This window comes from Thamnophis elegans, chromosome 8 (assembly GCF_009769535.1).
Source record: "Thamnophis elegans isolate rThaEle1 chromosome 8, rThaEle1.pri, whole genome shotgun sequence".
In the NCBI taxonomy this organism is placed as follows: Eukaryota; Metazoa; Chordata; class Lepidosauria; order Squamata; family Colubridae; genus Thamnophis; species Thamnophis elegans.
This window is the reverse complement of record NC_045548.1, coordinates 78204286-78228770: the sequence shown is the minus strand read 5'-3', so window position 1 is coordinate 78228770 and position 24485 is coordinate 78204286. Positions and strand designations below refer to the sequence as shown.

The 24485-nt window shown below is 43.7% G+C and overlaps 1 protein-coding gene across 1 annotated transcript; it reads left to right on the top strand.

The window, feature by feature from the left end:
• Positions 1-20858: 20858 nt before the first annotated feature.
• Positions 20859-24034, top strand: LOC116512316 (actiflagelin-like). Its single transcript, XM_032222748.1, has 3 exons — positions 20859-20938; positions 21854-21955; positions 23762-24034. The coding sequence occupies exons 1-3, from the start codon at positions 20884-20886 to the stop codon at positions 23851-23853; spliced, it is 249 nt and encodes an 82-aa protein (XP_032078639.1). The 5' UTR covers positions 20859-20883; the 3' UTR covers positions 23854-24034.
• The last annotated feature ends 451 nt before the right edge of the window (positions 24035-24485 follow it).

Below are 24485 nucleotides of genomic sequence, written 5' to 3'. Positions count from 1 at the left end.
CCAGTTCAGAGTCTGAAATGTTATGGATGTAGCCTACATACGTGTCAAATCAAGAAAGAATGTCAGAAAGAAGAAACGTTCTGTTTTAAGACGGTACTTTCAGCAGGTAAGCACACTTCCTGCTCTTTCTCCCAGTTTTTCTTCTAGAATGGAAACTAGAACTCCCAAATGCCGCTGAGAATAGGAGAGCACCTATTTTTGTTTCATTCACGTAGTTTCAGCTTGACTGTCACTTACCTAGTGGGGACACACTGATTCTCAGACCTTTGTGGACGGAATGGGGCAACTTGCCACCCTCAATTTGCTGTGGCAAAACCACCTTAGTCAACTCGCCATTCACATTTGATTGTTTCCATCCTTTTGCATCTTTTCTATAATGGTTTCATGGCAGCATTTCTTGGATATTAATATAACTCTGGTCCTGCACTGAGTGGTCCTGTCTCGAGTTGTGAGATGGCCAGGCAAGTTAGGCGTGAAGAATTGTCATAGTCCCCACTGTAGACTACGATAAGGTTTTAAGAAACGATGGAAACATTAGAAAGAATGAAACATATTTGGATATAACTCTTCTCACGCTGTCTTCAATGTGGGTTTAGCATTTTGTTTAGAAACAACTGTAGATCAATTCTTTGTTACTGTTAATAACTGTTTTGTTTTATGGTCCATTTCCAGAAATCAGAAGAAAAGGATGTAGTCGAGTTTGCCCGAAAGACGACTCAAACACAGTAAAATGTTGCAGAACTAACTTTTGCAACTAGCTTTCTTTAGTTAATGAGCATGTGTTAATTAAAATAAATCATGCCAAACCAGTTTTTTCATTCTTTTCATCAAGTGGCTAAATGAGTAGACATTGCAAAATGCTGTGGACATCGTATACTTCAGCAAGGCATTTGACAAAGTAGACCACAACCTACTTCTTGGAAAGTTAAAATAAAGTGGGCTACACGGCATCACCACCAGATGGATTTGCAAGTGACTGACAAACTGTACTCAACAAGTAGTCCTTAATGGTACTATATCTGCATGGAGGGAAATACCGTATTTTTTGGAGTATAAGATGCACCTTTTTATCCCCCAAAAGAGGGTGAAAATCTGGGTGCGTCTCATACGCTGAATGTAGCTCTTCCCACCTGGTCTGCATGTTCAGGTGTTTTCAGGCAGTGGGGGTCCTCACTTCTACATGGAGCCTGATTCCCGAAGCGGCCCTGTGAATTGCATTGAAAGTCCTTTGAAGGCCCCCTCAGGAGCTGCTGAGTGCTTGCCACCCCTCTGACACCCACTGAGCCTCCTCCCACTGCAGATGCATCTTCTTTTTCCCCCCGGCCAGATCCACCACCTGAAATGTGAGGATCATAAAGGAAAGAGCTTTCAGGTGGCAGCGCCTTCCACATCAGTGGTGGGATTCAGCCGGTTCGCACCTATTCGGGAGAACCGGTTGGTAACTTTCTAAGCAGTTCAGAGAACCGGTTGTTGGAAGAAATCTTATTTTATTTTTTTCCGCACTTTACAGGGCTAATCCTGTAAGGAAGGCAGGAAGAAAAAATGCTGGTGTTGTTTCTAGCCTCATCTTTATTGCCCTCCTTACAGAAACTGCCTCTTCGGTTAACCCTAACAGCTAAGGTGAAGCGCCCATCGACGTGAGTTGGCCACGGCCACATTGGCACATGACCATCGAGTTACGCCTACCAAGCTGGTCATTATGGCAGAGAGCCGGTTGTTAAATTATTTGAACCCCACCACTGTTCCACATGCACCCTTTTTTGGAATCGGGGAGGAGATCCACTGTCTGAAAATGCCGTCCTCCTCAATCCTCACGGGTATCAGAAGTGTGGCAAGGTCTTGGTGGCTCCGGAGGGGGTTCAGGCTTCTCCGCTCGCAACGTCATCGCCCTGAGGGCATCGCTGACAGCCGCTTCTTCCTGCAGCTCAGGAGGTGTGCGCTCTCCCCTCTGCTGCTCCTTGGCCTGAAAATGCTTTCCTCCACAATCCTGTTTCAATTCGAGCAGTGTCAGTGGGAAGAGCGCAAGAGTGGAGCTGCTCCTATTTTCCATGGGGCAGAAGGCTTTGAATCAAGCTTGAGCCTACCCCATTCCAAGTTTTTAACTTCCTGGCCTAGCATCCAGAGAAACGTAGCATCTCTGAGGCTCCTCTCATTGGCAGGAGGAGGAGGAGGATGGGAAAGAAAGCCATGCTTTTTCGGTGGCTGTTTTCGGCAGGTTCCAAGCACAGCTTTCTTTCCCCGTTATTCAGAGTCTTTTGAATATGCCACCCTGCTCCTCCTCCTGAAAAGGAGAGGTGCCTAAGAGATACTAGATTCCTCTGGATGGTAGATCGGGAGGTTAAAAATCAGGGATGGGGGACAATCAAGCTTGATTCAAAGGCTTTGGCTTTGAGTCCCTGTGCTGCCACCCAAAAATGCTGTTACAGCGATCTCTTCTGGGGCAGTCCCAGGTGGCAGAGATCACAGTAACAGCATTTTGGGGGGGGGGGGGGGAAACCAAGTGATCTCAGGAGCTTGATTGTATCCCATTCCAGGTTTCTAACGTCCCAATTTGGCCCCCTTAGAAAATCCTTCGTGGAGAGGAGACTGTTCCTCTCCTCTTCCTCCACCCTCACCTCCAATCTGCCCAGATCTGTCATGCAGCAAAGAGATATTGTAGCTGGGAGCCTGGCATCTGCTTTTGCACCCAGACTAAGGAAGCTGGGTTGCAAAGAGGGCTGTGAACAAGCCTAGTTTTTAAAGGAGGTGGCCTTGCCAGATTGTATTCTTTGGGCTTCCCTTTTGCCGTTCAGGCACCACCACAAGGAACCGTTAATCCAAGTGGAAGGGATCCTCACCCCTCCTCACCCAATGGGCCATTCCTGGTCAAGCGCAGAAGCGGCCGTTCCCCAGCCCCCACATGTCTTTCTCTCCTCACTGAAGAGAAGAAGCGATAACTGATTTAGATTAGGGAATACAAGATGTCCGAAGATGCCTCTGTGGTCATGTGCCCAGCTAAACACCACCGTAACTCTAACCCTAATCACTGAAGGCGCACGGAACGCTGTTACCTTCCCACCAAGGCGCTCTCTATTTTTCTATTTTCATTTTTAATGTGCTTTCGAACCGCTGATAGAAGAAGCTGGGACAAGTAAAGGGAGCTCACTCCGTTACGCAGTGCTAGGGGTTTGAAGTGCCAAATTGCTGACCTTTCGATCGACAAGCTCAGTGTCTTAGCCACTGAGCTACTGCATCCCTATAGGTGTAATTCATTTTTGAGAACATGCACAATGCTTTCCCAAATGCTCTTTTGCCTCTGACCTGCTGGGTTAGTGAGCCCTCAAGCATCTCCGGAAGACAGGGATGTTCAAGAAGGAGCTCTTTCCACTACTTCCTCGAACTTCCCAGGTCGCTCATCAGAAGCCACGAAGAAGCTCCCCCAATTCATCAAATGGGTCCCTCCACTGTTGGACCATCCAGTGTCAAAACGTTTCTCCTGATCCAGGTCCTGTTAGGATCTCATTCTTCTCTTTAATCATGGATGCTTTCCTGCAGGTCCTTTTTTAAAGCAGGATACATAAAATTATCTGAGCATGGTTTAGAAGGAGAACATCGCTCTCTCTCATGCATGGACCGTGTTACCTTGAGAAGGAAACATCTGCAGGGACACCACAAGCATAAAGAACACCCAGAACTGAACCATTTAATCATGGTTCCCTCTTGCCTGGTATATGCTTGGATATGACCTCATAGACACCCCCACACTGTCACTGACCTTGGAGCCCTCATCTCAAATGATCGATGTGCCAGAGCTCACTGTAACAGCATTGCCAAAAAGGTATCAGGAGTTGTTCACCTAATCTGGATTATTCAAAATATCCTTAAAAAGAGGATAAAGTTCACTCCTCGGTTGTTCTTGCTAGGTATAATTACAGACTGTACAGTTATAGAGACTAATTTGATTCTGAACTTAATAACGGCACCAAGATTGTTGGTGGCGCAGTACTGGAAGAAGGAAGAATTGCCTACTATTCGAGAATGGACGTTAAAAGTAGTAAATTTAGCAGAGATGGCCAAAATCTCAGCATATTTGAAGGACCATTCAGATGAGAAATACAAGTTGGAATGGAGAAGATGGATTGATTACATCCAAAACAAATATCGGAATAAGAAATTTCAATTAGCTTATGAATGAACAAAGAATGTTATAATTTACCTAAATTTAGTTTAATAAAAGGGGAGTTAAAGAGAGAGGTAGGATGCTATAGCTAGTTAGCTTATACACTAAGTATGATTGTTAAATGTTTATACCCTGTATTTTGCTCCAGGAAGTTGGGGGGGAGGGAGGATTGGAGGGGGGGAGGGAAGGGGGGAGGGAAGGGGAAATATTTGTAAAATTTATTAAAACTCTCCAATTAAAAAAAAAAGAGTTGTTCAACTAATCTTGGAAAGCTTCTTCTCCAGTAATATTGAACTGCAAACTAGGGCATACAAAACATTTTGCCGGAGCAATTCTTGAATACCTCGAATGAGTCCAGAGATATTTCACAAGAAGAGTCCTCCACTTCTCTGCTGGCAACAGAATACCTTGTGCCACCAGACTTGAAATTTGGGGCTTAGGCAACTTAGAACTTTGGTATCCACAATCCAAAGTATCAACGACTTCTTCAGCTTCAACCACAACAACGCACGAGCACACAATAGATACAAACTTATGGCAAACTGCTCCAAACTTGATTGCAGAAAGTATGACTTAAGTAACAGAATTGTCAATGCCTGGAATTCACTACCTGACTCTCTGGTTTCTTCCCCAAACCCCCAAAACTTTAACCTTAGACTGTCTACTGTGGCCCTCACCCCATTCCTAAGAGGTCTGTAACTGGGTGTACATAAGCGCACCAGCATGCCTACTATCTCTGCCCTAACATTTCCTTCCATTCACATTCATTTCGTGTATTCATAATCATGTCTGTACTTAACATCTGTTATCTAATTCATGCTTTACAAAATAAATGAATTAATAAATAAATAAAATAAAATCTATTGAACATCTTGGCCATAAACCTCACGTTATCAAACTGATCTAAGAAAGCTTGCACTCCAAATAAAAATGCCTACACTGACCATAGTTTACTTTTCTACTGAATTTTGCATATGAATCAAGGAGCAATTTTGAGAAAACAAACAATATTTAAACAGCATGTTTAGGATCGAACCAGAAAGCATAAATCATTCAAGCTTTATCAGCAATCAGCTCGGTTCACTTCTCTTGCAGGGAGTTCAAGGTAATGATTTTGGATTGGTTTGATTATGTTCTCAGCACAGGTTGTTCTAGATTCTATAAATTCAGGAAGAGATTGTCCCGGAGCCCATGCTTTCCACACGGAATGATAGCTTCTTTTTTCAATACTTCATCTGGTCTGATCCAGTTTCCCTTTTGGTAGCAGGGATAACGAGATCACAGCCCCCAGCCCTCCCTTTTTTCCCGGGCCTCCCTGTTCTTCCCTCTTGAACCTGGATCTCCAGCCCTCAGAAGGTGGCACAGAGGTATATATACCTGCCTTCTCCCATCCTGGACTGCACTTTGGAGGCTGGAGAGGAGATTGCAAGATGAAAGCTTTGCTGTTTGTCTTGTTGTTGGTGGCCTTCATGTGCAAAGACCCAGGTAGGCTCCTGAACCTTTCATCTGGGTTGAGGGTTTCCCCAGTCCTTTATTCATAAAATTGATTGGGTGCCCATTGTACCACAGGATAACTCTTGGTGCCTTACAGGTAAGACATAAACAGTTAAAATTAAAACCAAAGACAAATGTTGAGTGTGGGATTGGAGTGGGGTAGAAGGTGGATAATTCTTGGGGCCGTCACAATTACATGCAGTGCCATGCTTTGCACCAGTTGTAGCGACTGAATGCTGTTCAAGGGAGACCCTTATAGAGCGCATTAGTGTGAAAAGGTGGCGACAGCATCACTTGGGTCACCAAGAGTGGAAATGCAAAGGATCAAACCAAGATTGAGGGCTCAGAGGGGAATATAGTATTTAAAGCCGTTGGGCTCCATTCTGGGGGTGGGACTTTCTCCCTGTTCTGCTCTGCATAAGGAGGGTCCCTGGGAGCCTTTAGGGGAGAAAATGAGGTCTCTGTTTGGAGAGACCCGAGGTGGCGCAGTGGTTAGGGTGCAGTACTGCAGGCCACTTCAGCTGACTGTTATCTGCAGTTCAGCGGTTCTAATCTCACCGGCTCAAGGTTGACTCAGCCTTCCATCCTTCCGAGGTGGGTGAAATGAGGACCCAGACTGTGGGGGTGATATGCTGACTCTGTAAACCGCTTAGAGAGGGCTGAAAGCCCTATGAAGCGGTATATAAGTCTAACTGCTATTGCTATTGCTATAGTTGAACAATGGCTGTTCCAGGCTGGTATTCGGCAGGCAGACACCACACCCAGAGCCTCAGCCATCCTTCCTCCCTTGATTGCTTCCTTCCCACTCTCCCCCTCCCCACCCATGAGGGGTTAAAATGAGGAGGCCCTAATCCACCGTTGCCTGCCTGTTGTCCGCTCTGCCTGGAGCTGCATATATTTAAAAACCCTGCAGAGCAGCATCTTCCTTTTCTTCCCACCTTCCCCTTCGTTGCCTCTCCTTGTAGGCTCTGGCCTCCTGCCCCAATGCCACTCGGTACCTGATTCTGCCTGCCTAACATCAAACGGGCAGTTTGCCTCCCATGCCAGAAGCCGCATTGGCCATGCGCCTGAAGCTGTGAGCCGATGCTGTTCAGCTGCTGTCCCCCCACATTCCATTAGATAACATATATAATTATAGAAATGATTATGAATACATGAAAGCATGCTCTGCATAAGGACGGTCCACGGGAGCCTTTAGGAGCCTTTAGGAGGGACCAGGTGTTCTCAATTTCAAGAGACCCGAGATGGCGAAGTGGTTAGGGTGCAGTACTGCAGGCCACTTCGGTGACTACTATCTGCAGTTCAGTGGTTCAAATCTCACCGGCTCAGGGTTGACTCAGCCTTCCATCCTTCTGAGGTGGGTGAAATGAGGACCCAGACTGTGGGGGCGATATGCTGACTCTGTAAACCGCTTAGAGAGGGCTGAAAGCCCTATGAAGCGGTATATAAGTCTAACTGCTATTGCTATTGCTACTGCTAAGAGAGGCCCATAACTGAGACAGCAGCTGGCCCAGCTGTTATTCTGCCGCTCTTGGGAGTGAGGAATTCCCCCCCCCCTTTCTTTGCTCTCCATCTTCCTCCCTCTGGCTCTGATGACATTCAGCATTTTTGATGGTCCAATCAAAGGGGATCAGAGAAACTCCTTTCAAGTCAAGCATGGATCATCCTTGACATCAACCTTAGATTGGTTGCCATTACTGTAATTTTTGAGATTCCTCAATCTAGCCTGCAGCCTTGGGGGTCACCCATCCAGGAATTAACCAGCTCCAACCCTCTTTAGCTTCCAAACAGAGACCAACCTCTATGGTTCTTGGCTGGTGACTTTTGATGGCCTCTTCAGGAAAAGATATTCTTTTAGACATTAATTTTCATAATAAATCCAGGGTCCTGAACAAACCTTGTACTTGTTCCTCTGCTTTCCCTGAACAATGACCCATTGAAGTGGGTTGGGCTAAGAAAGATTGACTGGCCCAGAGGCCCCCAAATGGCTTTCTGGGCTAAGGTGGGATTGCAACTGATAGGCTCCCTGTTTGCAGACCCTTGATTTTCCTTCCTAGAGAAATTTTCGCTATTATTGTTCAAGAATCTATTATCTAATGCAGTGTTTCTCAACCTTGGCAACTTGAAGATGTCTGGACTTCAACTCCCAGAATTCCCCAGCCAGCATTCGCATTCGCTGGCTGGGGAATTCTGGGAGTTGAAGTCCAGACATCTTCAAGTTGCCAAGGTTGAGAAACACTGATCTAATGCATAGTAAGACGAGATCAAGAAAATAGATATCAAAGTAAGATTCCTCTGTTTTATTCCTTTCGTCCAGTTCAGAGTCTGAAATGTTATGGATGTAGCCTACATACGTGTCAAATCAAGAAAGAATGTCAGAAAGAAGAAACGTTCTGTTTTAAGACGGTACTTTCAGCAGGTAAGCACACTTCCTGCTCTTTCTCCCAGTTTTTCTTCTAGAATGGAAACTAGAACTCCCAAATGCCGCTGAGAATAGGAGAGCACCTATTTTTGTTTCATTCACGTAGTTTCAGCTTGACTGTCACTTACCTAGTGGGGACACACTGATTCTCAGACCTTTGTGGACGGAATGGGGCAACTTGCCACCCTCAATTTGCTGTGGCAAAACCACCTTAGTCAACTCGCCATTCACATTTGATTGTTTCCATCCTTTTGCATCTTTTCTATAATGGTTTCATGGCAGCATTTCTTGGATATTAATATAACTCTGGTCCTGCACTGAGTGGTCCTGTCTCGAGTTGTGAGATGGCCAGGCAAGTTAGGCGTGAAGAATTGTCATAGTCCCCACTGTAGACTACGATAAGGTTTTAAGAAACGATGGAAACATTAGAAAGAATAAAACATATCTGGATATAACTCTTCTCACGCTGTCTTCAATGTGGGTTTAGCATTTTGTTTAGAAACAACTGTAGATCAATTCTTTGTTACTGTTAATAACTGTTTTGTTTTATGGTCCATTTCCAGAAATCAGAAGAAAAGGATGTAGTCGAGTTTGCCCGAAAGACGACTCAAACACAGTAAAATGTTGCAGAACTAACTTTTGCAACTAGCTTTCTTTAGTTAATGAGCATGTGTTAATTAAAATAAATCATGCCAAACCAGTTTTTTCATTCTTTTCATCAAGTGGCTAAATGAGTAGACATTGCAAAATGCTGTGGACATCGTATACTTCAGCAAGGCATTTGACAAAGTAGACCACAACCTACTTCTTGGAAAGTTAAAATAAAGTGGGCTACACGGCATCACCACCAGATGGATTTGCAAGTGACTGACAAACTGTACTCAACAAGTAGTCCTTAATGGTACTATATCTGCATGGAGGGAAATACCGTATTTTTTGGAGTATAAGATGCACCTTTTTATCCCCCAAAAGAGGGTGAAAATCTGGGTGCGTCTCATACGCTGAATGTAGCTCTTCCCACCTGGTCTGCATGTTCAGGTGTTTTCAGGCAGTGGGGGTCCTCACTTCTACATGGAGCCTGATTCCCGAAGCGGCCCTGTGAATTGCATTGAAAGTCCTTTGAAGGCCCCCTCAGGAGCTGCTGAGTGCTTGCCACCCCTCTGACACCCACTGAGCCTCCTCCCACTGCAGATGCATCTTCTTTTTCCCCCCGGCCAGATCCACCACCTGAAATGTGAGGATCATAAAGGAAAGAGCTTTCAGGTGGCAGCGCCTTCCACATCAGTGGTGGGATTCAGCCGGTTCGCACCTATTCGGGAGAACCGGTTGGTAACTTTCTAAGCAGTTCAGAGAACCGGTTGTTGGAAGAAATCTTATTTTATTTTTTTCCGCACTTTACAGGGCTAATCCTGTAAGGAAGGCAGGAAGAAAAAATGCTGGTGTTGTTTCTAGCCTCATCTTTATTGCCCTCCTTACAGAAACTGCCTCTTCGGTTAACCCTAACACCTAAGGTGAAGCGCCCATCGACGTGAGTTGGCCACGGCCACATTGGCACATGACCATCGAGTTACGCCTACCAAGCTGGTCATTATGGCAGAGAGCCGGTTGTTAAATTATTTGAACCCCACCACTGTTCCACATGCACCCTTTTTTGGAATCGGGGAGGAGATCCACTGTCTGAAAATGCCGTCCTCCTCAATCCTCACGGGTATCAGAAGTGTGGCAAGGTCTTGGTGGCTCCGGAGGGGGTTCAGGCTTCTCCGCTCGCAACGTCATCGCCCTGAGGGCATCGCTGACAGCCGCTTCTTCCTGCAGCTCAGGAGGTGTGCGCTCTCCCCTCTGCTGCTCCTTGGCCTGAAAATGCTTTCCTCCACAATCCTGTTTCAATTCGAGCAGTGTCAGTGGGAAGAGCGCAAGAGTGGAGCTGCTCCTATTTTCCATGGGGCAGAAGGCTTTGAATCAAGCTTGAGCCTACCCCATTCCAAGTTTTTAACTTCCTGGCCTAGCATCCAGAGAAACGTAGCATCTCTGAGGCTCCTCTCATTGGCAGGAGGAGGAGGAGGATGGGAAAGAAAGCCATGCTTTTTCGGTGGCTGTTTTCGGCAGGTTCCAAGCACAGCTTTCTTTCCCCGTTATTCAGAGTCTTTTGAATATGCCACCCTGCTCCTCCTCCTGAAAAGGAGAGGTGCCTAAGAGATACTAGATTCCTCTGGATGGTAGATCGGGAGGTTAAAAATCAGGGATGGGGGACAATCAAGCTTGATTCAAAGGCTTTGGCTTTGAGTCCCTGTGCTGCCACCCAAAAATGCTGTTACAGCGATCTCTTCTGGGGCAGTCCCAGGTGGCAGAGATCACAGTAACAGCATTTTGGGGGGGGGGGGGGGAAACCAAGTGATCTCAGGAGCTTGATTGTATCCCATTCCAGGTTTCTAACGTCCCAATTTGGCCCCCTTAGAAAATCCTTCGTGGAGAGGAGACTGTTCCTCTCCTCTTCCTCCACCCTCACCTCCAATCTGCCCAGATCTGTCATGCAGCAAAGAGATATTGTAGCTGGGAGCCTGGCATCTGCTTTTGCACCCAGACTAAGGAAGCTGGGTTGCAAAGAGGGCTGTGAACAAGCCTAGTTTTTAAAGGAGGTGGCCTTGCCAGATTGTATTCTTTGGGCTTCCCTTTTGCCGTTCAGGCACCACCACAAGGAACCGTTAATCCAAGTGGAAGGGATCCTCACCCCTCCTCACCCAATGGGCCATTCCTGGTCAAGCGCAGAAGCGGCCGTTCCCCAGCCCCCACATGTCTTTCTCTCCTCACTGAAGAGAAGAAGCGATAACTGATTTAGATTAGGGAATACAAGATGTCCGAAGATGCCTCTGTGGTCATGTGCCCAGCTAAACACCACCGTAACTCTAACCCTAATCACTGAAGGCGCACGGAACGCTGTTACCTTCCCACCAAGGCGCTCTCTATTTTTCTATTTTCATTTTTAATGTGCTTTCGAACCGCTGATAGAAGAAGCTGGGACAAGTAAAGGGAGCTCACTCCGTTACGCAGTGCTAGGGGTTTGAAGTGCCAAATTGCTGACCTTTCGATCGACAAGCTCAGTGTCTTAGCCACTGAGCTACTGCATCCCTATAGGTGTAATTCATTTTTGAGAGCATGCACAATGCTTTCCCAAATGCTCTTTTGCCTCTGACCTGCTGGGTTAGTGAGCCCTCAAGCATCTCCGGAAGACAGGGATGTTCAAGAAGGAGCTCTTTCCACTACTTCCTCGAACTTCCCAGGTCGCTCATCAGAAGCCACGAAGAAGCTCCCCCAATTCATCAAATGGGTCCCTCCACTGTTGGACCATCCAGTGTCAAAACGTTTCTCCTGATCCAGGTCCTGTTAGGATCTCATTCTTCTCTTTAATCATGGATGCTTTCCTGCAGGTCCTTTTTTAAAGCAGGATACATAAAATTATCTGAGCATGGTTTAGAAGGAGAACATCGCTCTCTCTCATGCATGGACCGTGTTACCTTGAGAAGGAAACATCTGCAGGGACACCACAAGCATAAAGAACACCCAGAACTGAACCATTTAATCATGGTTCCCTCTTGCCTGGTATATGCTTGGATATGACCTCATAGACACCCCCACACTGTCACTGACCTTGGAGCCCTCATCTCAAATGATCGATGTGCCAGAGCTCACTGTAACAGCATTGCCAAAAAGGTATCAGGAGTTGTTCACCTAATCTGGATTATTCAAAATATCCTTAAAAAGAGGATAAAGTTCACTCCTCGGTTGTTCTTGCTAGGTATAATTACAGACTGTACAGTTATAGAGACTAATTTGATTCTGAACTTAATAACGGCACCAAGATTGTTGGTGGCGCAGTACTGGAAGAAGGAAGAATTGCCTACTATTCGAGAATGGACGTTAAAAGTAGTAAATTTAGCAGAGATGGCCAAAATCTCAGCATATTTGAAGGACCATTCAGATGAGAAATACAAGTTGGAATGGAGAAGATGGATTGATTACATCCAAAACAAATATCGGAATAAGAAATTTCAATTAGCTTATGAATGAACAAAGAATGTTATAATTTACCTAAATTTAGTTTAATAAAAGGGGAGTTAAAGAGAGAGGTAGGATGCTATAGCTAGTTAGCTTATACACTAAGTATGATTGTTAAATGTTTATACCCTGTATTTTGCTCCAGGAAGTTGGGGGGGAGGGAGGATTGGAGGGGGGGAGGGAAGGGGGGAGGGAAGGGGAAATATTTGTAAAATTTATTAAAACTCTCCAATTAAAAAAAAAAGAGTTGTTCAACTAATCTTGGAAAGCTTCTTCTCCGGTAATATTGAACTGCAAACTAGGGCATACAAAACATTTTGCCGGAGCAATTCTTGAATACCTCGAATGAGTCCAGAGATATTTCACAAGAAGAGTCCTCCACTTCTCTGCTGGCAACAGAATACCTTGTGCCACCAGACTTGAAATTTGGGGCTTAGGCAACTTAGAACTTTGGTATCCACAATCCAAAGTATCAACGACTTCTTCAGCTTCAACCACAACAACGCACGAGCACACAATAGATACAAACTTATGGCAAACTGCTCCAAACTTGATTGCAGAAAGTATGACTTAAGTAACAGAATTGTCAATGCCTGGAATTCACTACCTGACTCTCTGGTTTCTTCCCCAAACCCCCAAAACTTTAACCTTAGACTGTCTACTGTGGCCCTCACCCCATTCCTAAGAGGTCTGTAACTGGGTGTACATAAGCGCACCAGCATGCCTACTATCTCTGTCCTAACATTTCCTTCCATTCACATTCATTTCGTGTATTCATAATCATCACTATACTTATATCTGTTATCTAACTCATGCTTTACAAAATAAATGAATGAATAAATAAATAAAATAAAATCTATTGAACATCTTGGCCATGAACCTCACGTTATCAAACTGATCTAAGAAAGCTTGCACTCCAAATAAAAATGCCTACACTGACCATAGTTTACTTTTCTACTGAATTTTGCATATGAATCAAGGAGCAATTTTGAGAAAACAAACAATATTTAAACAGCATGTTTCGGATCGAACCAGAAAGCATAAATCATTCAAGCCTTATCAGCAATCAGCTCAGTTCACTTCTCTTGCAGGGAGTTCAAGGTAATGATTTTGGATTGGTTTGATTATGTTCTCAGCACAGGTTGTTCTAGATTCTATAAATTCAGGAAGAGATTGTCCCGGAGCCCATGCTTTCCACATGGAATGATAGCTTCTTTTTTCAATACTTCATCTGGTCTGATCCAGTTTCCCTTTTGGTAGCAAGGATAATGAGATCACAGCCCCTAGCCCTCCCTTCTTTCCCAGGTCTCCCTGTTCCTCCCTCTTGAACCTGGATCTCCAGCCCTCACAAGGTGGCACGGAGGTATATATACCTGCCTTCTCCCATCCTGGACTGCACTTTGGAGGCTGGAGAGGAGATTGCAAGATGAAAGCTTTGCTGTTTGTCTTGTTGTTGGTGGCCTTCATGTGCAAAGACCCAGGTAGGCTCCTGAACCTTTCATCTGGGTTGAGGGTTTCATTAGCCATTTATTTATAAAACTGATTGGGTGCCTATTGTACCATACGGTAGTTCTTGGTGCCTTAAAGATAAGACATAAAAAGTTAAAATTAAAACCAAAGACAAATGTTGAGTGTGGGATTGGAGTGGGGTAGAAGGTGGATAATTCTTGGGGCCGTCACAATTACATGCAGTGCCATGCTCTACACCAGTTGTAGCGACTGAATGCTGTTCAAGGGAGACCCTTATAGAGCGCATTGGTGTGAAAAGGTGGCGACAGCATCACTTGGGTCACCAAGAGTAGAGATGCAAAGGATCAAACCAAGATTGAGGGCTCAGAGGGAAATACAGCATTCAATGCCATTGGGCTCCATTCTGGGGGTGGGACTTTCTCCCTGTTCTGCTCTGCATAAGGAGGGTCCCTGGAGAAAATGAGGTCTCTGTTTGGAGAGAGCTGAGGTGGCGCAGTGGTTAGGGTGCAGTACTGCAGGCCACTTCAGCTGACTGTTATCTGCAGTTCAGCGGTTCTAATCTCACCGGCTCAAGGTTGACTCAGCCTTCCATCCTTCCGAGGTGGGTGAAATGGGGACCCAGACTGTGGGGGCGATATGCTGACTCTGTAAACCGCGTAGATAGCTGAAAGCCCTATGAAGCGGTATATAAGTCTAACTGCTATTGCTATTGCTATAGTTGAACAATGGCTGTTCCAGGCTGGTATTCGGCAGGCAGACACCACACCCAGAGCCTCAGCCATCCTTCCTCCCTTGATTGCTTCCTTCCCACTCTCCCCCTCCCCACCCATGAGGGGTTAAAATGAGGAGGCCCTAACCCACCGTTGCCTGCCTGTTGTCCATTCTGCCCAGAGCTGCATATATTTAAAAACCCTTCAGAGCAGCGTCTTCCTTTGCTTCCCACCTTCCCTTTCGTTGTCTCTCCTTGTGGGCTCTGGCCTCCCGCCCCAATGCCACTCGGTACCTGATTCTGCCTGCCTAACATCAAACGGGCAGTTTGCCTCCCGCCCCATGCCAGAAGCCGCATTGGCCATGCGCCTGAAGCTGTGAGCCGATGCTGTTCAGCTGCTGTCCCCCCACATTCCATTAGATAACATATATAATTATAGAAATGATTCTGAATACATGAAAGCATGCTCTGCATAAGGACGGTCCATGGGAGCCTTTAGGAGCCTTTAGGAGGGACCAGGTGTTCTCAATTTCAAGAGACCCGAGGTGGCGCAGTGGTTAGGGTGCAGGACTGCAGGCCCCTTCAGCTGACTGTTATCTGCAGTTCAGCGGTTCTAATCTCACCGGCTCAAGGTTGACTCAGCCTTCCATCCTTCCGAGGTGGGTGAAATGAGGACCCAGACTGTGGGGGCGATATGCTGACTCTGTAAACCGCTTAGAGAGGGCTGAAAGCCCTATGAAGCGGTATATAAGTCTAACTGCTATTGCTATTGCTACTGCTAAGAGAGGCCCATAACTGAGACAGCAGCTGGCCCAGCTGTTATTCTGGGGTAGATTGCCTCTGAAAGTTCCTTTCCACATTGGATTCTGCCGCTCTTGGGAGTGAGAGGAATTTTTTCCCCCTTTCTTTGCTCTCCATCTTCCTTCCTCTGGTTTGATGACATTCAGCATTTTTGATGGTCCAATCAAAGGGGATCAGAGAAACTCCTTTCAAGTCAAGCATGGATCATCCTTGACATCAACCTTAGATTGGTTGCCATTGATGTAATTTTTGAGATTCCTCAATCTAGCCTGCAGCCTTGGGGGTCACCCATCCAGGAATTAACCAGCCCCAACCCTCTTTAGCTTCCAAACAGAGACCAACCTCTATGGTTCTTGGCTGGTGACTTTTGATGGCCTCTTCAGGAAAAGATGTTCTTTTAGACATTATTTTTATAATAAATCCAGGGTGATGGACAAACCTCATACTCCTTCTTCCTCTGCTTTCCCTAAACAATGACCCATTGAAGTGGGTTGGGCTAAGAAAGATTGACTGGCCCAGAGGCCCCCAAATGGCTTTCTGGGCTAAGGTGGGACTGCAACTCATAGGCTCCCTGTTTGCAGACCCTTTAATTGTCTTCCTAGTGAAATTTTCTCTATTATTCTTCAAGAATCTATTATCCAATACATAGTAAGCCGAGATCAAGAAAATAGATATCAAAGTAAGATTGCTCTGTTTTATTCCTTTCGTCCAGTTCAGAGTCTGAAATGTTATGGATGTAGCCTACATACATGTAAAATCAAGAAAGAATGTCCGAAAGAAGAAAATCTCTGTTTTAAGACGGTACCTTCAGCAGGTAAGCACACTTCCTGTTCGTTCTCTCATTTTTTCTTCTTGAATGGAAACTAGAACTCCCAAATGCCGCTGAGAATAGGAGAGCACCTATTTTTCCTTGATTCACTTAGTTTCAGCTTGACTGTCAATTATCTAGTGGGACACTGATTCTCAGACCTTTGTGGACGGAATGGGGCAAAATGCAGAGGTGGGTTCCTACCAGTTTGCACCTATTCGGTAGAACCGGTTCGTCAAATCTACTGAACCGGTTAGAAGAGGTTCCACCAATGGACCCGGAAAGCAGGCCACACCTACAGAAGAAGCTCCAAATTTTTTTGAAATCCACCACTGGTCCTTGGATATAATTATTCTTCACTATCATGCTCATATTGATAAAACTCAGTGCCTCTGTGAAAGGTAAGGATGACTACTGCGTTTGTGGTGCAATCAGAACATTGCGTGTGTTGAAGTTGTTTTAACGCAAACCAAAGATGCCTTTTAAAAAACAAGTTTACATCCTGTTCTTATGCATGCCAGTGCTGCGTGTGAGGTTATTTAAGGTGGTTCTGACAAGTGTCGTCGGCATCTTCATATCCGGTCACATGGGTGGCAAGCCACTCCCATCCGGTCACATGGGCAGCAAGCCACTCCCACAAAGGAGGCCACACCCACAGAGTAGGTTCGAACAATTTTTGAAACCCACCACTGGCAAAATGCCACAGTCAATTTGTCGAGGCAAACTCACCATGGACAATTCGCCAATGGGAAAACTCGCTGCAGGACAATTTAACAGTTCTATTTAATTATTTAAAACAATTTTAAAAATATTTTAATTCCTGCCATTCACATTTCATTCTGTCCTTTTGCCTCTTTTCTATAGTGATTTTATACCACCGTTTCTTTGATATTACAGTAACTCTGTTCCCACAGTGAGGTGGTCCTTTGGCGAGTTGGCCAAGTGAGTTGGGCATGAAGAATTGTCATAGAATTGTCACTGTGGACCATGTTAATGTTTCAAGAAAAGATGGAAGCATTATAAAGAATAAAACGTATTTGTCAGGGGTGAAATGCTACCGGTTCGCACCAGTTCGCACCAGTTTGTGTGAACCTGTAGGGCCGATGGTTGTTGGTTCTGTGAAAATCACGTGGATCAGAAGTGAGCCACGTGATTTGTGGAAGCTTTTTTCTGCTTTTTAAAGCATTTTTTCCTACCTATTGGCCCCAAAAATGCTTTAAAAAGGGAGAAAAAGAGCATCCAACGATCGTGTGGATCAGCTGTGCGCCGTTTGATCATTGGAAGGTTTTTTTTTCACTTTTAAAGCCTTTTTTCTTGCCATTTCGAGTGAATAGGCAGGAAAAAATGCTTTAAAAAGTGTGTGTGGGGAGCTTTAGATGATCACTCGTATCAGCTGTGAGCCGTGCAATCTTAGGAACTTTTTTTCCCCAAGTTTTGAAGAATTTTTAAACTATCTATTCAGCCATATCGGTAGTAAAAAAAAATACTTTAAAAGTTCCCACTATCGCACAAACCTTTTTCCCCCACTTCTTAAAGCATTTTTTACTATCAGTTCAGGCAAATATGTAGTAAAAAAAATTCTTTAAAAATAAAAAAAAAAATATTGGCCACGCCCACTGGAGTCTCATGAGCCCCCACCAAGCCACACCCACAAGGCCACGCACAGAGAACCATTGGCAAAAAGTTTTACATTTCACTACTGATATTTTTATATAAATCTCACACTGTGTTCAATGTGGGTTTAGCATTTTGTTTAGAAAAAAACAATAGAGGAGAGAGGCTGCTGACATCGTGATGACACGACATGCTATCTTGGTGCTCCAACATTGTTTAGAAAAAAACTATAGATCAATTCTTTGTTCCTGTTAATAATAGTTTTGTTTTATATTTCCTTAGACGGACACCGAATAAGCGGATGTGCTCCAGTTTGCGACGAAGGCTTCTTACATATAATGACATGTTGCACAACTGACTTTTGCAACTGATGTGCAAGTAGCTTTCTTTAGTTGATCAGCAAACATTGATTAAAACATATCATGCTAAACCTGTCTTATTTCATTCTTTCACAAGGTGATTAAATTAGTAGAACAGCAAAATGGGGACATAGTGTATTTAAACGTGAGCAAGGCATTTTGACAAAGTAGACCACAACTTTCTTCTTAGTAAGCTTTAAAAAAGTAGGACAGACAGCATCACCAACAGATGGATTTGTAACTGACTGACAAACAGATTTTCTGGATAAACATTTGAATTGAACAGCAGGGACAGAGAATTAATTGATACAGAACATCTCTGTCCCCAGCAATCTAAAATTCACCGAGTTATCAGTGCATGTAACATAGATATTTGTGCAGGTAAGATCATCACTCCCGCTGTCAAGCAAAACCAAGCATTTAATAGTGAGTGCCATACCATGTGCATGAATCATACAAGTGGCAAGAAAATAGGGGCAGTCAGGCATAACACAGGTTATGTAGACAGTAAACACAGGGTCAATCAAAATGGACTCAAATGTCTATACACCAATGCACAGAGCAGGAGGAATAAACAGGGCGAATTAGAAATTCAAGTAAAAAAGGGCAGATACGATATTGTTGTCACTACAGAAACTTGGTGGGATGAAACCCACAAATGAAATATACAGCTAGAAGGATTTAAAATATTTAAAAGAAATAGACCAAATCAAAGAGGAAGTGGAGTTGCACTATATATAAGAAATAACTACATCTCTAGAGAAATAGAGCACAACAATGATGAGAACTATCTTGAATGCATTTGGGTCAATATTAAAGGTTTTGGGGGAAATGGGTTTATACTACAGGCCACCCAACCAAGCAGAGGAAATAGATGAACTTTTTGCTAGTCAGCTAACTAAGGTATGTAGGAAGCACACCACAATAGTAGTGGGGGATTTTAACTATCCTGACATCAACTGGGAAACAAACTTTGCACCAAGTGGAAGATCCAACAGGTTCCTAACGAACCTAGCAGACAATTTTGTTTCCCAAAAAGTAGAGAAGGGAACAAGGGGATCGGCCATATTGGACTTAATTCTCACTAACAGAGAGGAAATAATCCTCTTGTCTGGTATATGCTTGGATATGACCTCATAGTCAACCCCCACACTGTCATTGACCTTGGAGAACTCGTCTCAAATGTTCCAAGTGCCAGAACTCACAATAACAGCATTGCCAAAAAGGCATTCACCTATAGCAATAGCAATAGCAGTTAGACTTATATACCGCTTCATAGGGCTTTCAGCTCTCTCTAAGCGGTTTACAGAGTCAGCATATTGCCCCCAACAACAATCCGGGTCCTCATTTTACCCACCTCGGAAGGATGGAAGGCTGAGTCAACCCTGAGCCGGTGAGATTTGAACAGCCGAAGTGCAGAAATGCAGTCAGCTGAAGTAGCCTGCAGTGCTGCATTTAACCACTGCGCCACCTCGGCTCTTGGAAAGCTTCTTCTCCAGTAATATTGAAGTGCAAACTAGGGCATAAAAAACTTTTTTTTTGCTAGAGCAATTCTTGAATACAGCTCAATTGTCTGGAACATGCATTGCACATCAGACTTTAATACAATCAAATGAATCCAGAGATATTTCACGAGAAGAGTCCTCCATTTCTCTGCTGGCAACAGAATCCCTTACGCCACCAGACTCGAAATTTTGGGCTTACACAACATAGAACTTTGCCATTTTCAATCCAACCTAAATGTTGTACATAAAATTATCTGCTACAATGTCCTACCTGTCAATAAATACTTTAGCTTCAACCACAACAACACACAAGTACACAATAGATACAAACTTATGGTAAACCACTCCTAACTTGATTGCAGAAAATATGACATGCGTAACAGAGCTAGCAATGCCTGGAATTCACTACCTGAAACTGTGGTCTCTTCCCCAAACCCCCAAAACTTTAACCTTAGACTGTCTACTGTTGACCTCACCCCATTCCTAAAAGACCTGTAAGGGGCATGCATAAGCACACCAGCATACATTCCATCCCTGTCCTAATATTTCACTGTATTTGTATTCATTTCATGCTGGAGCATCGCGGAGGCATTGCAGGAGGTAAGGATGCATGCACGCACTGCGCATGTATGCACGCATGCTTCGTGTGTTCATGTGGTGGTTGCCAGGCCCCATTGCACTGTATCAGTTGCAACAGGACCTGAACCCACTACTGTCCTGTCCTAATATTTCCTTGTGTTTGTATTCATTTCATGTATTCATAATCATCTCTATATTTATATCTGTTATCTAATTCATGCTTGATGAAATGAATGAATGAATGAATGAATGAATGAATGAATACATACATGCATGCATGCATGCATGCATACATACATACATACATACATACATACATACATACATACATACATACAATCTACTGAACATCTTGGCCATGAACCTCATCTTAACAAAGTGATCTGAGAAAGCTTGCACTCCAAATAAAAATGCCTACACTGACCATAGTTTACATTTCTAGTGAATTTTGCATATGAACCAAGGAGCAATTATGAGAAAATGCACAGTATTTAAGCAGAATGTTTAGGAACAAACCAGAAAGCATAAATCATTCAAGCATTATCAGCAATCAGCTCGGTTCATTTCTCTTGCAGGGACTTCAAGGTAATGATTTTGGATTGGTTTGATTATGTTCTCTGCACAGGTTGTTCTAGATTCTATCAATTCAGGAAGAGATTGTCCCGGAGCCCATGCTTTCCACATGGAATGATAGCTTCTTTTTTTAATACTTCATCTGGTCTGATCCAATTTCCCTTTTGGTAGCAGGGATAACGAGATCACAGCCCCTAGCCCTCCCTTCTTTCCCAGGCCTCCCTGCTCTTCTCTCTTGAACCTGAATCTCCAGTCCCCACAAGGTGAGTCAAAGGTATATATACCTGCCTTCTCCCATCCTGGACTGCACTTTGGAGGCTGGAGAGGAGATTGCAAGATGAAAGCTTTGCTGTTTGTCTTGTTGTTGGTGGCCTTCATGTGCAAGGACTCAGGTTAGTTCCCAAACTTATTGATTTCAGGTGATGATCAAAAACAGACTGAGGGAAGTTTGTTATTTGAAGCCATTGTGCTCCATTCTGGTGGTGGGACTTTTTCACTGTTCTGCTCTGCATAAGGAAGGTCCATGGGAGCCTTTAGGAGGGAAGTGGAGTTCTCAGTTTGAAGAGAAGCCCATAACTGAGACAGCGGCTGGCCCAGCTGTTATTCTGGGGTAGACTCCCTCTGAAAGTAGAGGCTCCTTTGCAGAGTGAATCCTTCCATGGATTACTCTTGGGAGTGAGAGGGAAAATGTTTCCTTTTCTTTGCCCTCCATCTGCCTCCCTCTGGCTCTGATGACATTCAGCATTTTCGATGGTCCAATCAAAGGGGATCAGAGAAACCCTTTTCAAGTGAAGCATGGATCATCCTTGACATCAACCTTAGATTGGTTGCCATTGCTGTAATTTCTGAGATTCCTCAGTCTAGCCTGCAGCCTTGGGGGTCACCCATCCAGGAACTAACCAGCCCCAACCCTCTTTAGCTTCCAAACAGAGACCAACCACTATGGTTCTTGGCTGCTGACATTTTACAGTCACTTTAAGAAAAGATGCTTTTTTAAACATTATTTTTATAATAAATCCAAGGTGATGAACAAACCTCATACTCCTTCTTCCTCTGCTTTCCCTGAACAATGACCCATTGAAGTGGGTTGGGCTAAGAAAGATTGACTGGCCCAGAGGCCCCAAATGGCTTTCTGGGCTAAGGTGGGACTGCAACTCATAGGCTCCCAGTTTGCAGACTCTTTAATTGTCTTCCTAGTGAAATTTTCGCTATTATTCTTCAAGAATGTATTATCCAATCCATAATAAGATGAGATCGAATAAATAAATACCAAAGTAAGATAGCTCTTTTTTATTTCTTCCATCCAGTTGAGAGTCTGAAATGTTATGTTTGTTATGGAAAGGATTGTAGCTACAAGATGAACTGTTTGAAAAAAGAAAGGTTTTGTTATACTGCGAAATATGGAGATGGTAAGAAAACTTCCTGTTCTTTCTCTTAGTTTTCCTTCTTTTTATTTTCAAATGTTTTATTCATTTTCATTTTCAATTTTGTACATTCACTCATATACTGAATATTTGCAGTAATAATAATATAAAAAAATCAAACAAACCTAAACACAACTCATAAAACCAACCTGTCCTCCATACACCCCTTCTTCTCCCCCTCCAACTTTCCTTTCTCCCTCCAACAATCACCCCTCCTACTTCCCTTTCCCCTCCTATCTTCCTTTCTCGCCTTCCTCACCCTCCTTCCCCTCTCATCCTCCTTACATTCCCCTCTCCCTCCCTCCTTACTTCTCCCTCTTCTTTTCCTCTACTTCTCACTTTGGTGCATTTCTCTATTCATTAATCTATTCAGCTACTAAAAATTGCGCTAAAAAGAAAAAAGAAGAAAAAAGAAAGAAAAAAAGAGAGAGAAAAAAAGAAAAGATAAGGAACAACAGTATACAAGTGTATTCTTCTTATTCTATATATTGAGACTATATCTCCACCCACCCACCCACCCCCAATGAACCCCCCTCCCTAATCCCCTCCGACTTCCCAGGTCCCATGCCCGGCACAGTTCACTACCATTCACCTTCTAAAATATCTTATAGTCAAATAGTTTTCCTTCTTGAATGGAAACCAGAGCTCCCAAATGCAGCTGAGAATCGGAGATCACCTATGTTTCCTTGATTCATTTAGTTTCAGCTTGACTGTCAATTATCTAGTGCGACACTGATTCCCAGACCATTGTGGACGGAATGGGGCAACTTGCCACACACAATTTGCTGTGGCAAACTTGCCATGGGAAAACTTGCTGCAGGACAATTTCACAGTTCTAGTTAATTATTGAAAATTAAAAAAAATATTTTAATTTTTGCCATTCACTTTTTATTCTGTCCAACGTTTTGCATATTTTCTATTGTGGGAAGTTATCATCCCACAATAGAAAATATTGAAAAGGCAGAATATTTCTCTGGATGTGAAAAGAAAGAAACACGCTTTAAAAGACAGAATAGTTCCCTGTAGCTTCCTGCCCATCCACACTTTGTCAATAGGCCGTTGAGAAGGCCAGGCTAGCCCACTTTACATAATAAAGACTTCTCCGCTTGCAGCTGCAGGGGGAAGGGATATTACTCAACTCTCCACATGGCATCTGAGAACTCATCTATGGATTCAAAACAACCTAGAGAGTAGCCCCCTGCATGGCCCCATGGGAGTCTGACAACCAATCAGAATACATTTCTTACACAGGAACAGGAAATAGAGAGGTGGGACTGAACAGGGTATAAAAAGCCTAGCAAGCCCCTCCTCAGCCCTTCTCTTCTTCTCCACCAACACTGAAGCATGTGATCACCTTTTTCTGTTCAGGGCTCAAGCCATGCGGCCCCGTCCAACAATAAACCATCTTTCCAAGCAGCCTCCATGTCTCCAGTGTCTTCTTCCCCCCTTGGAGCTGAACCCAGAAGGACATTTCTTTCAACCCTATATTGATTTTATACCACTGTTTCTTTGATATTAAGGTAACTGGTCCCACACTGAGTGGTTCTATGGTCAGTTGGCCATAGCGAGATGGCCAAGTGAGTTGGGCATGAAGAATTTTCATAGGCCCCATTGTGGACTATGGTAATGTTTTAAGAAACGATGGAAACATTATAAAGAATAAAACCTATTTGGATATAAATCTTCCCACACTGTGTTCAATGTGGGTTTAGGATTTTGTTCTGAAGCAACTATAAACCAATTCTTCGTTACTGTTAATAATTTTTTTTTTCTTTTATGCTTCCTCCCCAGCGTTCAAAGGGAAAGGATGTGCTGAAGTTTGCCTGACACCCAAGGAATCTGAAAATATGTGTTGCACAACTGACTATTGCAACTTTCGTTAGTTAATTGCATTGATTAAAACAAATCACGCCAAACCAGTCTGATTTCATTCATTCTTTCACAAGTGACTAATTTTCTAGAAGTACGAAATAGGCTGTAGCAAATAAATAATAGGAATTGGATACAATATGAGTCAAATGTAATAAAACTTGTTATACATAGAATATAGAATATTATATATAGAATGAAGAAAAAGGATGTATGAAATAATATAAATGCATGCATATATATATATATATATATATATATATATATATGTGTGTGTGTGTGTGTGTGTGTGTGTGTGTGTGTGTGTGTGTGTGTGTTATATTTATGCTGAAATAAATAAAGGGAGACTAGTATAGATCTATTTCAAGCTATTTAGCTCTCATCAGCTAGCCATACCCTTGCTGGGAATCGAACCATACATACATACATACATACATACATACATACATACATACATACACACACACACACACACACACACACACACACACTTAAAGTTACAATCCCTGGTATGCCCAAATATGGGAGGAAGTTCACTACTTCCATTCTCTGTCCATCGGCTCGTCATAAGAGACCATCCAGACAGAAACCCAATATTTTTTACTGTTGCCTTTGTTACATTTGTGTTGTATTTGTGCTGATGAAT

Coding starts and splice junctions, on each gene's coding strand:
- LOC116512316 (XM_032222748.1), top strand. CDS start 20,884: ATGAAAGCTTTGCTGTTTGTCTTGTTGTTGGTGGCCTTCATGTGCAAG. Junction 20,939..21,853: donor CTTCATGTGCAAGGACTCAG/GTTAGTTCCCAA, acceptor TCTTCCATCCAG/TTGAGAGTCTGAAATGTTAT. Junction 21,956..23,761: donor TACTGCGAAATATGGAGATG/GTAAGAAAACTT, acceptor CTTCCTCCCCAG/CGTTCAAAGGGAAAGGATGT.